This window comes from Mustela putorius, unplaced genomic scaffold (genome assembly GCF_011764305.1).
Source record: "Mustela putorius furo isolate JIRA1106 unplaced genomic scaffold, ASM1176430v1.1 tig00000731_pilon_pilon_pilon, whole genome shotgun sequence".
Lineage (NCBI taxonomy): Eukaryota > Metazoa > Chordata > Mammalia > Carnivora > Mustelidae > Mustela > Mustela putorius.
Genome location: NW_025421461.1, coordinates 2670355 through 2685691, shown reverse-complemented (window position 1 = coordinate 2685691; position 15337 = coordinate 2670355). Strand labels below are relative to the sequence as shown.

The window sequence follows — 15337 nt, the reverse complement described above, 5'->3', positions numbered from 1 at the left end:
TCTTCCACAGACAAGGATAAAAATCACACGGAAAACAGTCCCTTTGTGTAAGGAACAATCGCGAGGTTTCTGATGGTGATGGCTCCTGTTAGTTACTGGTCGTAGGCATAGTTGTGCATTGTAGGCTATGTAGTCCTTTGTCATTCCTACAACTCTTCAGAGGAGATACTGTGGCTATCCTCATTTTACAGAGGGAGAAACTGAGGCAACAGAGCGGAGAAAGAATTTGTCTGAGGTCTCTCCCCAGCTAGCAGGTGGCACAGCCTGGATTTAAACACTGGCAATCTGGCTCCAGAACCCGCAGGACGTGCCCCAACTACGTGCCCCAACTATGGAAACAGACAACTCTCACCAGCAACTACAGAACCAAGCCCAGAGAGCCAGGGTTTACTGACTTAGGGATGAGGAGAGGGGACGTGAGCCAGAGCCACTTTCTTTCTTTCTTCCTTCGTGCCTCTGGACACTTCGCTTGCTCATCCATTCCACAGAGGGCCTGGCACAGTACACGTTACATTTACAATGAAGTGTTTAATGCCTGTTTTTGTCCCTCCCGAGGGGCAGAAACCGGATCCTCAGCAGCCAGCTAAAGGTAGGTGCTCAAAAGACATTTGATCAGTGGGTCAGTGCCCATGCCAGGCCCCAGGACAGTGCGAAGCGTGCAGGAATGATGCTGGCCCTGCACATTTGCACTCACGACCAAGCAGAGAAGACCAACAGTTGGGCCCCCTGGGAACAACTGAGATGGCAAAGGCGGGTCAGGGGGGATCCATGGCAAGAAATCCGGTGTGGCTAGATTGTACTTTATGAGTCACAAGCCAGCTGGGATAAGGCCCTTAAGGTAGGCATGAGTTGGACTTAAAATTCCCCTCAAGTCCAAGGTGAGAAGCTGAGCCTTGGCCCTGAGAGGGCTCTAAGGAGAAAGGAGATGGGCCTCAGCGACGATGCGGAGACAGGGGGGAACCCTGGCTCAGTGGGAGTGGGGGGCAAGAGGTGGGCTTTCAGGGCTGAGAAAATGGGACATTACTTAAGAGGGGTCTAGTGGGGAGTCTGAGGTGGGGTTGAGAGAACGGCGTGAGATGAAGAGAAAAGAGGGGGGCCCCACGCTCCATGGTGTGTAAGCCAGACACATCACCGGGGAACTCTGGGGAAGGGCAAGGGAGGGAGCCTGAGGGGCCAGAGCAAGGGGGGCGGGAAGGGGGCTGGAGAGGGGCCCTGGCTCGAGCTGGGGCAGACAGCAGTTGGACGCCTGCAGGCTGTGCTCATGGCTCAGAAATGTCCCAGTTCTTGCCAGGAGACTGCCTGGCCCCTGCTGCCCTTATCCCCCTCCAGCCCCAGACAGGCTCCCACATCAGGAGCTCTGAAGCAGTCTCCCCAGCCCTCTGCTCCCCCAGAATGGGCCTCCCCTCCGCAGAACCCAGGCAAACCCACACCCTCCCCACTGCTACTTTGCCTTTCCCCAAAGGCTGATGAAACACAGGCCAGGGGAGGAGAAAATAAACAGACATCTGGTGGCGGGGGGGGGGGGGGGGGGGGGGGGGGGGGGGGGCATGAGGAAGCAGAGGATGGGTTAGGGGTCCCAGGGGGTCTACAGGTCCAGGGGGCAGGTGGTAGAAGAGCTCCAGGGAGCTGTGTGACTCAGCAGGGAGCAAAATCCCCAGGATCTGCCCCTGATGGGCCTAATGAGATGCAGGTGGTCCCCTGGCCCAGGCCCCACCTCCCCCGGCCCCCCTGATTGTGGAAGCAGATGCTGGTTCAGTGCTGGAGGAGGGGAGAGGGGGGCTCTGCAGCTACAGGGGGTGGGGCCAGGGCGGCTGGCCAGGGCCCAGCATATAACTCTGGGCGGGTGCAGTCTGGGGCAGCAGACACCCAGCCACTCTGAGCTCAACTGGCAGCATGAAGGTACTGGGCCTGGGCCTGGGGGACTCATGGCACTGGGGGCCTGAGCCCACTTTGGGAAGAGGACCTTTACCAGAGAGGGGGGCTGTGAAGGCACAGGGGATCTCGTGATCCAGTTGAAACTCTTAAGCTAGGAGAGTCGGGTTTCTCAGGCAGGGAAAGAGAGACTGAAGGGCAGAGAAAGGGGTTCCCGGCAGGGGGTAGTTGGCACAAGGGACAAGTGCAGAGACCACCAAGGGCTCCGGGGCTGGCAAGGGCGGGGTCAGTGCGGTGAGGTGAGGTGACCCTGTTGTCCTGTCCCAGGCCCTCCTGGCCCTGCTGCCGCTGCTGCTGCTCCTCTCTGCGCCCCCCTGCGCCCCCCAGGTCTCCGGGATCCGGGGAGATGGTAAGCAGCCTGGCCAGCAGGCTGGGGGAGGAGAGGCAACTCCGAGCCCTCATTTCTGGGAGTCGGGCCTCAGGGCTAAGCCCCTGCAGGATGCCATCCCCTCCTTTCTACCACGGGGCAGGTGGAAAGGACGTTTGAGCATCGCCCCCAGGGTGGGGGGAAATCTCGTGTGATTTCTTGGCATGCTAGGGCTGGAGGCCAACCGCAGGGCACTGAGGGGCCGGTGGCATCTTGTTCTGCTTCTCCTCACCCTCCCCGCCCCCGCCCGCAGCTCTGGAGAAGTCTTGCCTTCAGCAGCCCCTGGACTGCGATGACATCTACGCCCAGGGCTACCAGGAGGACGGCGTGTACCTCATCTACCCCTCGGGCCCCAGTGTGCCTGTGCCTGTCTTCTGTGACATGACCACCGAGGGCGGCAAGTGGACGGTGAGTGGGCAGGGGGAGTGGAGGCGCAGTTCTGGTCCCTGCCATGTGACCATACTTCTCCTCTGTGCGCTTCAGTTTTTCCATCTCTAAATGGGGATCACGACCCCCACAGCAGAAATGGGGAGCTGTCCCATGGCTGAACTCTGGGTGCTGGAGGCAGGTTAGTGCCTGTATCCTCAAAGCCATCAGGGAGATAGGTACGCTTTACAGAGAAACCTAAACCCAGAGAGGTGAAGTAATTTGCGCAAGGTCACACAGCCCACCCCTGGAAGCACTGCCAGGTGCCAGAACTCTAGAACCACCCCCCACCCCCTTAACCTTTTCCCGGCGCCCAGAAACTGCCCACTGAGGGGCCTGGGGCCGGCACAGGCCTTGTTTTAGGCCCCAGCTCGGCCTTTAACAAAAGCCCTCAGCATCCCAGGACCCCTGCCTAGGTGAGGCTCCCGCCCCTTGGACTCTTGATCGTCCAGGCCTATCCTCTCTGCTCCAGGTTTTCCAGAAGCGATTCAATGGCTCAGTGAGTTTCTTCCGGGGCTGGAACGACTACAAGCTGGGCTTCGGCCGTGCCGACGGGGAGTACTGGCTGGGTAAGATGGGGACAGGGGGTGTCCCAGAGGCCAGGGGCTGCTCCGAGCCAGGGCTCCGCTGACCAGCTGTCTCTCCCTTCCTCTCTCCCCAGGGCTGCAGAATCTGCACCTCCTGACGCTGAAGCAGAAGTACGAGTTGCGGGTGGACCTGGAAGACTTTGAGAACAACACGGCCGCCGCCAAGTACGCTGAATTCTCTATCTCACCCAATGCGGTCAGTGCGGAGGAGGATGGCTACACCCTCTACGTGGCAGGCTTTGAGGATGGCGGGGCAGGTATGCCCAGCTGCCGGCCTAATGAGGGGGCGCCGGTGGGGAAGGCAAGGCTGGCATGGTCCGCTGGGTCCCCGACCGCCTCCAGTACTCCCTGGAGGGGCTGTGCCAGCCTCCACCCAGCTTGGGCCGGGGCCCCTGGAGAAGCTGCGTCCGCTCGCTCTGGGCAGCCCCGAGGGTAGCAGCTGCTTCTCCTCATGCCAAAGCGTGGTGACCCAGCGGCCCACTCGGGGAGGGTGCCCCATCCCGCCAGCTGCCACATAACACCTCCCATGGTGTCACTCCTGCCCATCATCCATCCGCCACCCTGGCAGGCTGGGGCTGGCTCCCCGCCTCAGCAGCCCCATCCCTCCTCCCCTCTTGCCAGGTGACTCCCTGTCCTACCACAGTGGCCAGAAGTTCTCCACCTTTGACCGGGACCAGGACCTCTTTGTGCAGAACTGTGCGGCCCTCTCCTCGGGAGCCTTCTGGTTCCGCAGCTGCCACTTTGCCAACCTCAATGGCTTCTACCTGGGTGGCTCCCACCTCTCCTATGCAAATGGCATCAACTGGGCCCAGTGGAAGGGCTTCTACTACTCCCTCAAGCGCACCGAGATGAAAATCCGCCGGGCCTGAGGGGCTGGCCCCCATCAGGCCCTAAGCCTCCCCTGGCTGCTCCAGCTCTCCATGAGTGCTCCCTCTACACCCCAGCCCCCACCCCCACCCCTGCCCACTGCTCTCTTAGCACCTGCTTCTCCCAGGGGTCCTTGTGGCTCTAGCCCCAGCGGGTCCTGTCACACCCACGGTGTCCATCTCAAACCCAGGCCTCCACTCCCCTCACCTGCGGCCACACAGCCAGCCGCTTTCCCGGGCCTCCTGGACCTGCCTGGGCTCTTCGAGACTCTTCCTTGCCTCTGCTCCCCACAAGGCAGAGAGCCAGGAGCCACTCTCTGAGGCTATAACAGCTCCCCTGCTGCGGACTGCTCTGTCTGGAGCCCCCCTAGCACGCCAGCTTGGGCTGCCGTAGTCTGACCAATAGCCGTGGCGTGTGCCAGGCCACCTGCGTGTGGCCACCATAGCCACACCCCACCCGCAGCCCACTTTGCTGTCCTCAGTTATCGCCCATCCTCTGCCTCCCTCCCACCAACTCATTCCCCAGTGATGAGCACCATGGGCCCGCAGCCCCAACTCACAGTCCTACCCCGCTGCCCCCTCCCGCCTGTCCCAGGCCCCACAGCTCAATGCCAAAACCAAATTTCCCCACAGCTATCGCACGCCGCTCTAAAACAGCTCCCGCCGAGACAGGCAGGGAATGAAGTCCCCCAACCCGCCCTAGAGCTGAGGTTTGACCGTGTTGGGGGGACAGAGGACCACCTCTGCAGGGCTGGAAGCAGGTGGTGAGTGAAAAGCTCAATAAAACCTCAGGATCTGAATGAACCGGCTTTGGCTGTTGTGCGTGTAAATGGATTTGCTTGGCCCCCAAATGCGAGGACGGGCTCCTCCTTGCCCCCCTACTGACCACACCCTGCCATCAACTCCAAAAAGACAACCAGAGTTAGGCACTAAAGGGAACCTTACATTTCACAGGCCTCGTATTGGTGGCAAAAAGATCGCGTCATAATATTAATAACAATAATAATAATAATAATAATAATAAAAATACAATACTGAAAAGGATCGCTCAGGGAGTAGAGATTTCCTGATCCTGCCATGGCTTGGCGGTGGCTCAGGTGGCTGCTTAAGGCTGCATAGTGTGTCTGAGATGAACCTGCAGAATCATCGAAGCTCAGCTTCCACTTCCGGGCCCAGGGCTCCAGCCCTCGGAAACATTCCTGTGAGTCTTGTCGCGGGGTCCACACCCAGCAGCAAGGCCCAGGCTGTGAGCCTCAGGGCTCCTGGAGGTCCGGCAGGTCGGCCAGCAGCATTGGGGAGTCCATCTGGATCTCCCGCTGTAGGGACTCAATGTCGGCAGGGTTCATGCCGTGGCCCTCCAGCCAGTCAGCAAGCAGGGAAGCTGAGAGAGAGGCTGAATCGGCCTGGCTGCAGGGAGAGTGGAGGAAAGAGGCACTGTTAGCCTAGGCTGGCTCCCTGCCCATCCCACAGGCAAGCTCCTCCTGCACCAGGAAACCCTACCCACAGGCCCATTCCAGAAGCCTGGTCTAGCCATCTTACCCATCCTGGGGCCCGTCGGCCACACCCATGTCAAAAGACTGGTTTAGGAACTCCTCCAGGTCAAAGCCAACACCATAGCCGGCCCCACTGCCCTTCGGAGTGCCGGAGAAGACCGGGGGCAAGGGGTCCTCCACCTGCAAAGGAGGATGACAGGTTACAAGCCAGGCACTACCAACAGCAGACACAAGTCTGTAAGTCTGTCCTGATACTGCCAGGGACTCTGCCTGGACAGCCTCAGGTGACAGTGCCAGCAGAGACAATCAATGGGCACTGGTTGAGGGACAGTCTCCAGGCCAGGCCCTTCCTAGGAAGCATGTCGTTTGTCTCCCAGCGACCTGTTCATGGGCACTGTGCTCCTTCTAAGAGCAAGAGGCCAAGTTCAGAGATAAAGCCCCATCTGCCACTCAGTTCTCACGGACTTAGGAGGCACCACAGCCTCGCCCATCCCTATCCCTGCCAAACAGCAAGGACTTCCCAAGACCATTTTCCTGGGCCCCAGAATCAGGTGTCCCCACAGCACCTCACCTGTGACTTGGACAGCTGCTGAGTCACCAGGTTCACGTCGGGGGATTCTGTGGTGGAAGGTTGAGGGGCCCCTCCAGGGTCCGGAGGGGGTGGGCCAGACGGGAAATAAGGCAAAACACCTACAGCACTGGGGCCAGGGAGCCCTGGGGGTGGCACAAGCGACTGGGGGGCCAGGAGACTAGAGGAGGCAGTCTGGAGTGGAGCAGGGCCAGGGATAGGCCCAGGAGGACTGGCAGGGTGGGGAGAGGTGCCAGGGGGTGGGCAGGTGGGCTGCAGTGCAGGACCAGGGGTGGAGCCCACAGGTTGTGCTGGGGGGGCAGCAGGAGGGCTGCCAGGCCGGGCTGGGCTGGGGGTAGGGACTGGGGCATGGGCTGGTGCTGGTGCTGGGGTTGGGGCTGGCGCCAGGGCTGGCGTGGGGGCTGGGGGCCGGGCCATGCGAGTCCAGCGCTCCAGCAGACTGCGATCATTGTCACTGAGCACCAGCCCGGCCAGGGGATCAGTGGAGGGGCCCCCAGAGGTTCCGGCCCCCCGCTCCTTGCGCTCCCGCTCCTGCCGCCGCTTCTCCCGCTCCTTGGCTCGCTCCTGCCGCCTCCGCCGCTTCTCCTCCCGCTCCCGCTGGCGCTCCTGGGCAGTCACCGGCTTCCGAGGCTCAGGAGCTTCCAGAGGAGCGCTGGGGCCATCTGCAGAGAAGTTGGCAGGGAGAAGGTAAAATCCTACGGCCTGTCCGAGCTGGGAGCACCCCTCTGCAACCCCACCCCCTGGCCAGCCGCTGCCTCCTCAAGGCACCTCTGAGCCGGCTCCGCAAGGACTTGAGAAGGGCAGCTTTGAGGGCCGCCTTGGTGTTGTCGGAGATGGCACCCTCCTTCTTTGCAGGGGCTGGTTCACTGGCTGGCAGGGGCGGCTGCAGGGTCAGGTCGATGGTGTCTGGTGCGGTGCCGGGACATGGTGGTGGAGCTGGCGGAGGGGACTCCATGGCACAGTCCCCACTGGGAGCCCAGGGACTGGGCATCTCAACATCAGGGCAGCCAGGCTCACTGGCCACAGGCTGCAGGGATGGCTGGAAGCGGATCTGCTGGCGGATGCCCTCGCGTCGTGCGTGGAAATCCTCAATCTCAGCCACTATGGCCTCTTTAATGCGCTCCCGAGTGAGCGCCTCACGGTCAAAGGCAAAATCAAAAGGCGGGGCACAGTCAGGCTCATCGTCAGGGTCGTGGTACTTTGCCAGGAAGGGGTGGCGAAGGGCAGCAGCTGCGGAGATGCGGGCACTGGGCTCGAAACGCAACATGCGCCCCAGCAGGGACAGGGCCTGGCGGTCAGCACCTGGGTACACCGTCTCCCACGGCACAGGCTGGCGGGGGGGCAGGCTCTGGATGTAGGCTCGCACCCTCTCGGCCCCCACAGCCTGGATCACAGCTGGCGACGGAGTGCCCAGCACCATCATGATCAGCTGCAGCTGGTGTACGTAATTTTTGCCAGGGAAGAGCTGGCGCCGGGCCAACATCTCACCGAAGATACAGCCCACGGACCACAGGTCGATGGCCTGTGTGTACTCGTGCAGCGAGAGCATGAGCTCAGGAGCACGGTACCAGCGTGTGGCCACGTACTCAGTCATGAAGTACTGGTGCTCGGCGGGCGAGGTGCACAGGCCACGGGCCATGCCGAAGTCACCAATCTTGAGCTCACAATTCTCATTCACCAACAGGTTGGAGGGCTTGAGGTCGCGGTGGATGACCTGAGCCGAGTGCATGTACTTGAGGCCCCGGAGCAGCTGGTACAGGAAGTAGCGCACGTGCTCCAGGGTGAGCGGCTGGGAGGAGTGGATGATCTGGTGCAGGTCGCTCTCCATCAAGTCCAGGACCACATAGCTAGAGGGGACAAGAGAGACAGGCATGGCCACCTCGCCCACATGCCAGCGCCAGCCCCAGCCTCACTACACCCTCCAGCTTGACAGGTAATGGCCTCATCTTCGCACTCTGCACAGGCCAGTGGTACGATATGAAGATTCTAGTTCTTCTCCAACATTCCCGTGAACTTCAGCGAAGTGAAATCACTTTCTTCTCTCTAGTTTCCCCATCAAAGAAAAGATGGGGTTGGACTAAACCAGGGCTGGCTGATAGATTTGGTTTGGGGGCCATCTCCATTTTTTTGTATGGCTGCCTGAAAAACTGAGAAAACTGAAGGCTCGCCCAGCTTTTCAAGACAGTGTTCTATGACTGACCGAGATTATCTGGTATGAGAATAAAAATTTGGTTACTGTATGAATGTACTGATGAATGCTGGCCATCCTACAAGTCAAGATTCTATAAGACACTAACATCTACCTCTTCTTAAGCAACCACAGTTATCCCAGGCAAAGCCAGGGACAATGGTCCTGGAATCATTAAGAATTTTCCCAGTCTGCCTTACATTAGGAACTTCAGATCCACCTCTGCCTTCCTCTCCCATCCCTGCTCCTTACACAGATTTGAACTCGCCATAGGGTACAGTGGGCCTCAAGATGTCCTTGATGGCGATAATGTTGTCATGCTTGAAGTGTTTGAGGATCTTCAGCTCCCTGAGGGTCCGCTTGGCATTGGTGACCACATCAAAAGCGTTAGGGATCTTCTTAATGGCCACCTGCTGGCCTGGGGAGCAGGGAAAACACAGGCATCACCAGGTACCTCAGAACAGCTGCAGACAGGTGAAAAGCCCCTCTCGACATCTCCCTTCTAAAATGCAGTTACCATACGCTGAATAAGAACCACCACATAGCAAGAACTTACTATGTGTCGAGCCCTGTACTAAGCATCTTATGGATGTTACCAGACACTCCCTTCCCACCAATCCGGAGGCAGATACCAACTGTTCAAAGTTGGGGATGACTAACCCCTGGCTCAGAAACGTGCTGGGGCTGCACAGCTAGTTAGGTGTAGGGTCCTGACTGTAAAGCCATGCTCACTCTTCCTCCCCACCCTCTCTCTCCATCTCAGACCTCACCCATCCACCACCAGCTCCTTGCCCTGGTCTCTGTTTCCGGAACACACTTCTGTTTTAGAAACAAAAAAGAGAATTTCCATTCTGGTCTAACTGGGACTGTCATTTCTCTAAGAAAGAGGCCGCACCACCAAGGCAGTTTCAGAGAACTGTGCCCCACGCAGAGCGTGGCACCCAGAAGGCACCTAACCCGCATCTGTTGCCTCGAACCAGCATTTAGATCCCTGCTTTCCTTCCTGGCTGCTCGAGACTGGGGTCAGCTTCCACATCTATAAGCGGTGCACGACAGGGAAGCTCACCGGTCAGACGGCGGCGAGCGGAGGACACCACCCCATAGGCCCCGTTGCCTATGGTCTCGATGATCTCGTACTCGTCCCCCACGTCAAAGGTCACGTCGAAGGAGCGGGCTTTGAGCAAGGCCAGGTTCTTGGCCGCTACAGAGGCAGCGGTGTTGGTGGGTTCCGCCTTCACCGGCCCGGGGGGCTCCGCAGAGCCGTCCTCCCCTTCTTCCTCCTTCAGGGGTTCAGCCATGGCGTCTGTGTGGAGACGCTGGTGAGAAGGGGCCCGACTCCCCCGCCGGGCCTCAGTTTCCCCTTTGGGAGGCTGGGGAGCAGGACCAGGGAATCTCCAAGTTCCCAAAACCGATGGGGGCCGGAGAGGGATCGAAAGAGAGCGGCTGGCACGTAGCAGTCGTCCCACAGCCGGACTCGGAACCGGGAGCTCAGGTCCGGGGTGGAACGCAGGGTGGGAGGTGGGGGAGGCGCCGCCAGGCGCGGTCCAGGAAGAAAGGGAGGGGCGGGGCACTTCGCTTCTCTCGGTCAACACTCACCGAATGGCGCCTCCCTCCGACGCCTCCTCCGGGCCTTCGGAGGTCGCCGGCGCTCCCCGCTTTCCCGGGCTCCCTTCCCCAGTAGAGAGGTACTCCAGGAGCCGCTCGCTCACTTGTTCAAGGCCGCCGCCACCATCTCAGCGCCGCGCTCTGCCCCGCCGGTTCCCCCGCCCCGCCTCCCAAGACCACGCTCCTTCCAGCCTCTGGCCAATCGCCGGGCGCTCTCTGTGGAGGTTCCCACCCCTTCGATTTGCTGCGTCCAATCCGAGACCAGCTCCAGAGAAAGCCACGCCTCCGCCCTTCCGCGCGCGCGCGTGTCCCTACCAGCTCGCTCGCGGGAGCCGCCCAAAGGGCGCTCCGCACCTCCCAGGCTCTCCGCCCGGCGCAGTCTTCTGACGCATGCGCGCGAGCAACCTCAGGCGTCGCGCGAGTGGAAAGCAACGCCCCCGTGCGTGCTTGCGCAGCGCCATGGACGGGGTCGACTGGTGCTGGTCTCCGGAGTCCGGAGGGGCTGAGGTGCGTGGATCTGTTACCTTGTCGGCTGGTTCACGAAACTCCCCTCGTTTAGGCCCTGCTTCCCTGTCGGTCCCCATAGCCTGAGGAATCAAGCACCACCCTGCATTTTCCCGGTCGGTCCCGGGAGCCCGGCTCTGGGAACAGACCACCCCAAGTAGACCGAGCCGAGGCGTCCAACCACTGAGATCCGGGGCCTCCGGGATTCTAGAGTGTCGGGCCCGAAGCCGCCAATGACTTCCGGCGGCTGGTCCTCCGCACAGCTTCCGGCGTCCCGGGGCCTCTGCTCGGTGTTCCAGGCCTTTGGCGTGTTCCTTCCACCTGGTGGCTCTGTCCCAGTGCTCCCGCGCATCGGGCTGCGGCAGAGCTGAGGGAGACAGCGGCGAGCTCGCGGGTCAGCCGGGCCCACATAGGGCCCGCCTTGGAAGCCAGGTTCTCTGCCCCACCCACTCCAGGGCCCGGTAGTTTATTCCTATAGTAAATATTTATGGAGCGCCATCCCTGAAAAGCCCAGTGCCGAGGAGGCAGCGGTGGCACGAGGACTCGGGAGGAACCTGGTGGGGAGGAAAGGTTTTCAGCAGGGGGCTCGAGGTCGTGCTACATGTAAGGAGGGCGTTTGGGAGTTGCTCCTCCAAAAGTGGCTGTTTCCACCGGGTGAGAAGAGGAGGGGGAAACGAGTAGGCAAAGGTATGGAGACCGAGGAGAGCAGCGCAGGCTCTGTAGGTTCTTTTGCCCTGAATAATGATGGAACCCAATAGTTAGACTCCGAGCGCCAGATCGAGGGTCTTTCCCTTACATCGCAAACTAGGGGCTGAAAACTGGATCCAGACCACAAGTGAGTTTGGCAAGATCACACACTTTTTAAAAGTTTTGTTTAAAAAAAAATGGGGGGGGGGGCGCCTGGGTGGCTCAGTGGGTTAAAGCCTCTGCCTTCCGCTCAGGTCATGATCCCAGGATTCTGGGATCGAGCCCCGCATCGGGCTCTCTGCTCCGCAGGGAGCCGGCTTCCTCCTCTCTGTCTGCCTCTCTGCCTACTTGTGATCTCTGTCAAATAAATAAATAAAATCTTTAAAAAAAAATTAAAATAAAATAAAAATAATTTTTAAAATTGTGTTTTGTGTATTTTGTTGTGTTTTTGTTTACTTTTCACATGCAGAAAGTTAGACCTTTGTATAGTTCCATCAGTTTTCACAAATTTAACACCAGTTGTACTGAATTCAGAAAAATTACTGCTGCTCAGAAGTTCCTTCTCTTTTCTAATGGTGGCGGTTTCATTTTGGTAACCCTTTCCCATACTTTTTTTGCGGGGCACTGAATTTTCAGAGGTTTATTGGGATCTTAAACATTAAAATGAAAAAGTAGGGGTGCCTGGGTGGCTCAGTGGGTTAAAGCCTCTGCCTTCCGCTCAGGTCATGATCCCAGGGTCCTGGGATCAAGCCCCACATCTCTGCTCAGCAGGGAGCCTGCTTCTTCCTCTCTTTCTGCCTGATTCTCTGCCTACTTGTGATCTCTGTCAAATAAGTAAAATCTTTAATAAAATGAAATGAAAAAGTAGATACTGGATTTTTAAATACCCAAGGAAAAACATACTTGTAAGAATTAGGTCAGCCTCTGGAAAGACAGCTATCTAGTATTTAGGCATATAAAGATCATAGGGATCTCCTCAGTTAAGGCAGAACTATAAATTTGTTTCTGATTTTTCCCACACAGACCAAAAAGCCAAATTATCGGTTACATGATTTGCATTGAATATTAATATGTATGTGGGTAAAGAACATTTTCTGTCATTGAAGTCTGAAAATACTTATTTGATGGCCTTTCTTTAGGGGATACAGTACATATAATATTCCCTAACTCTGAAGTACATGCAGTATAAGGCCAGTGGTGAGCCTCGATGTAAGTAGAGGGCTTACACAAGCAAACAACTTTTCAGGGGACTGAGTGGTTAGCTGCCTGATGATCCTGTCTGATCCAGGAATAAAACAAAAATCACATGAGAGACTCTTAAACTATGTTTACTTTAATTCTCTATAAATAGTTCAGCTAGGCTGGGTACACAAGTTACGGGCTATTCAACATTCTCTGAGCAGACTGCTGATGTGGGGCTCAGTCCCAGGACCCTGAGATCATGACCTGAGCCGAAGGCAGAGGCTTAACCACTGAGCCACCCAGGTGCCCCATCTCAGCTACTTTTTAATCCACTATGAGTTGTTTGGCTTCTACCCCACTAGGCCCTGACTCTGTCCTAGAAAAGCCATCAATTATCCAACTGTAGACAAATCCGACGGACATTCTTAAGCCCTTATCTTACTGAGCTCTGCTGCAGCTGACACAACAGACCATTTCTTTAAAAAAAAAAAAATCATTTCAGAGGTGCCTGGGTGGCTTGGTCAGTTAAGCATCTGCCTTCAACTCAGGTCATGATTCCAGGGTCATGGGATCTGACCCTGCGTCTGGCTCCCTGCTTGGCAGGAAGTCTGTTTCTCCCTCTCCCTTTGCCCCACCCCTTCCTCTTGTGCTCACTCGGCTTTCTCTCAAATAAGTAAAAGGAGAGAGAGAAAAAAGATAAGTAAATAAGTAAAAGAGAGCTAAGTAATTAAGAGAGAGATAAGAGAAAAAAAGATAAGTAATTTCAAATAAGTAAAAGAGAGAGAGAAAATCGTTTATTTGACTCAAAACTCATTATAAGGAGGTTTAAGTGAAAAATCTTGGTCCTAGGGACACCTGGGTCCTGGGATTGAGCCCCAAATTGGGCTCTCTGCCCGACAGGGAGCCTGTTTCCTCCTCTCTCTCTGCCTGCCTATCTGCCTACTTGTGATGTCTCTCTGTCAAATAAATAAATAAAAATTTAAAAAGGGGCACCTGGGTGGCTCAGTGGGTTAAGCCTCTGCCTTCGGCTCAGGTCATGATCCCAGGGTCCTGGGATCGAGTCCTGCATCGGGCTCTCTGCTCAGCAGAGAGCCTGCTTCCCCCACTCTCTCTCTGCCTGCCTCTCTGCCTACTTATTTGACAGATCTCCATCTGTCAAATAAATAAATAAAATCTTTAAGAAAAAAAAAAAAACCTCATTAGCTATTAAATATATAGATTTTGGGGGCGCCTGGGTGGCTCAGTGGGTTAAGCTGCTGCCTTCGGCTCAGGTCATGATCTCAGGGTCCTGGGATCGAGTGCCGCATCGGGCTCTCTGCTCAGCAGGGAGCCTGCTTCCTCCTCTCTCTCTCTGCCTGCCTCTCTGCCTACTTGTGATCTCTCTCTGTCAAATAAATAAATAAAATTTTTAAAAAAGTTAAAAAAAAAAAAAAAGAAAAATCTTGGTCTTAAATCCAGGGGGTTACTTTCATTGTCTCTACAAAGTAAAGCAAATACAAATACATTCTTGTCCAAAGCCAACTTGATATATACAAGGTAGCAAATTACATACACTTTGCCAGAAGACCAATAAGTCTCAATAACCAGAGAGATTCCTCTTTCTTTTATAATAGGCTTTTTGAGTTAAAATTCATGGGCTATAAAACTTCAAAGTATACAGTTTAGTGGTTTTAGTATGTCCTTAAGAATTGTACACCCTAATTTTGGAACATTTTCCTCAACCCCAAAAGAGCCCCATTAGTAATCACTCCTCATCTCCCCTCCTCAGCCCCTGGTAACTGCTAAGCTATTTTCTGTCTCTCTGGATTTGCCTATTCTGGACATTCCCTACAAATGGAATCTTACAGTATGTGACCTTGTGTGTCCTTCCTTTCACTTAGCATACTTTCAAGGTTCATCCTTTTCCACGTATCAGGACCTCAGTACTTTCAAAGACCAAACCCATTCCATTGTATGGATAGACCAGATTTGGTTCATTCATCAGAGGATGAACATTTGGGTTGTCTTTTCTTTTTGGCAATTATCAGCAATGATGCTGTGAACATTCATGTACAAGATTTTGTGTGGGCATGTTTTCATTTCTCTTGGGTCTATACCTTTGAGCGAGCCTGCTGGGTCATATGTTAAACTTTTATATTTAATTTTGGGGGGAACTGCAAAACTTCTCCCCAGCGGCTGCATTCATTGTATTATCTGACCAGCAATATTTGAAGGTTCCAATTTCTACACATCCTCGCCCTCGCAAACACTTGTTGCTTTCCTTTTTTTTTTCTTTAAGATTTTATTTATTTTTTTGAAAGAATGAGAGAGAATACACATACGGGAGCAGGGGGAGGGGTAGAGGGAGCAGCAGACACCCCACTGAGCATGGAGCCCAGCATGGGCCTGATCCCAGGACCCTGAGATCATGACCTGAGCTGAAGGCAGACGCCCAACCATCTGAGCCACCAAGGCGCCCCTGCACTTATAAGTTTAATCGTTAATGTTGAAACTCCATCCTTAGAGATTGTACCAATTTAGACTTACCAGCAGGATGGGGGAATGACTCACAGAGAGCTTTTTTAAAGCCCGGAATTATTTGACTATGTTAAAAATAGGGAGGTACCTCATAAAAATCCTGATTTCTGGTTTCTTCCAGAAAACCAGAAGATCTGGCAGCCTCAGACCTGCATTGACGAATAGCAATAATGGGTTGCAACTGAGCAGTAACACCCCCGCCCCCCCAGAAGGGCACGGGCTCTCCAGTTCACCGCCGTCCCCACCATTCCCTAATGCCCGCCTCAGCACAGTCCGAGTGCCAGATGCTATCATCTTACTTGCACCACTGTTTCCTGCGTACATTAAAAGCAAGAAAAGAGGGGCACCTGAGTGGCTCAGTTGGTTAAGCATCTGCTTTCCGCTCAGGTCATGA

The 15337-nt window shown here is 55.9% G+C and overlaps 2 protein-coding genes across 2 annotated transcripts; one reads left to right on the top strand and one right to left on the bottom strand.

Moving 5' to 3' along the window:
* Positions 1 to 1789: 1789 nt before the first annotated feature.
* On the top strand, positions 1790 to 4982 carry MFAP4 (microfibril associated protein 4). The gene is made up of 6 exons (XM_004776562.3): positions 1790 to 1899; positions 2200 to 2281; positions 2553 to 2707; positions 3198 to 3294; positions 3387 to 3569; positions 3934 to 4982. Exons 1-6 carry the CDS (start codon positions 1894 to 1896, stop codon positions 4179 to 4181), a joined length of 771 nt encoding a protein of 256 aa, XP_004776619.1. The 5' UTR covers positions 1790 to 1893; the 3' UTR covers positions 4182 to 4982.
* A 118-nt stretch (positions 4983 to 5100) lies between these two features.
* On the bottom strand, positions 5101 to 10980 carry MAPK7 (mitogen-activated protein kinase 7). Its single transcript, XM_004776563.3, has 7 exons — positions 10045 to 10980; positions 9515 to 9751; positions 8701 to 8866; positions 7029 to 8107; positions 6243 to 6922; positions 5718 to 5851; positions 5101 to 5585 (listed from the first exon to the last, which is right to left on the bottom strand). Exons 2-7 carry the CDS (start codon positions 9744 to 9746, stop codon positions 5432 to 5434), a joined length of 2445 nt encoding a protein of 814 aa, XP_004776620.1. The 5' UTR covers positions 9747 to 9751; positions 10045 to 10980; the 3' UTR covers positions 5101 to 5431.
* Between the last annotated feature and the right edge of the window lie 4357 nt (positions 10981 to 15337).

Coding starts and splice junctions, on each gene's coding strand:
- MFAP4 (XM_004776562.3), top strand. Junction 2,282..2,552: donor CTCCGGGATCCGGGGAGATG/GTAAGCAGCCTG, acceptor CCCCGCCCGCAG/CTCTGGAGAAGTCTTGCCTT. Junction 2,708..3,197: donor CCGAGGGCGGCAAGTGGACG/GTGAGTGGGCAG, acceptor TCTCTGCTCCAG/GTTTTCCAGAAGCGATTCAA.
- MAPK7 (XM_004776563.3), bottom strand. CDS start 9,746: ATGGCTGAACCCCTGAAGGAGGAAGAAGGGGAGGACGGCTCTGCGGAG. Junction 8,867..9,514: donor CGCTCGCCGCCGTCTGACCG/GTGAGCTTCCCT, acceptor CCTGCTCCCCAG/GCCAGCAGGTGGCCATTAAG. Junction 5,852..6,242: donor AGCAGCTGTCCAAGTCACAG/GTGAGGTGCTGT, acceptor CCTCCTTTGCAG/GTGGAGGACCCCTTGCCCCC.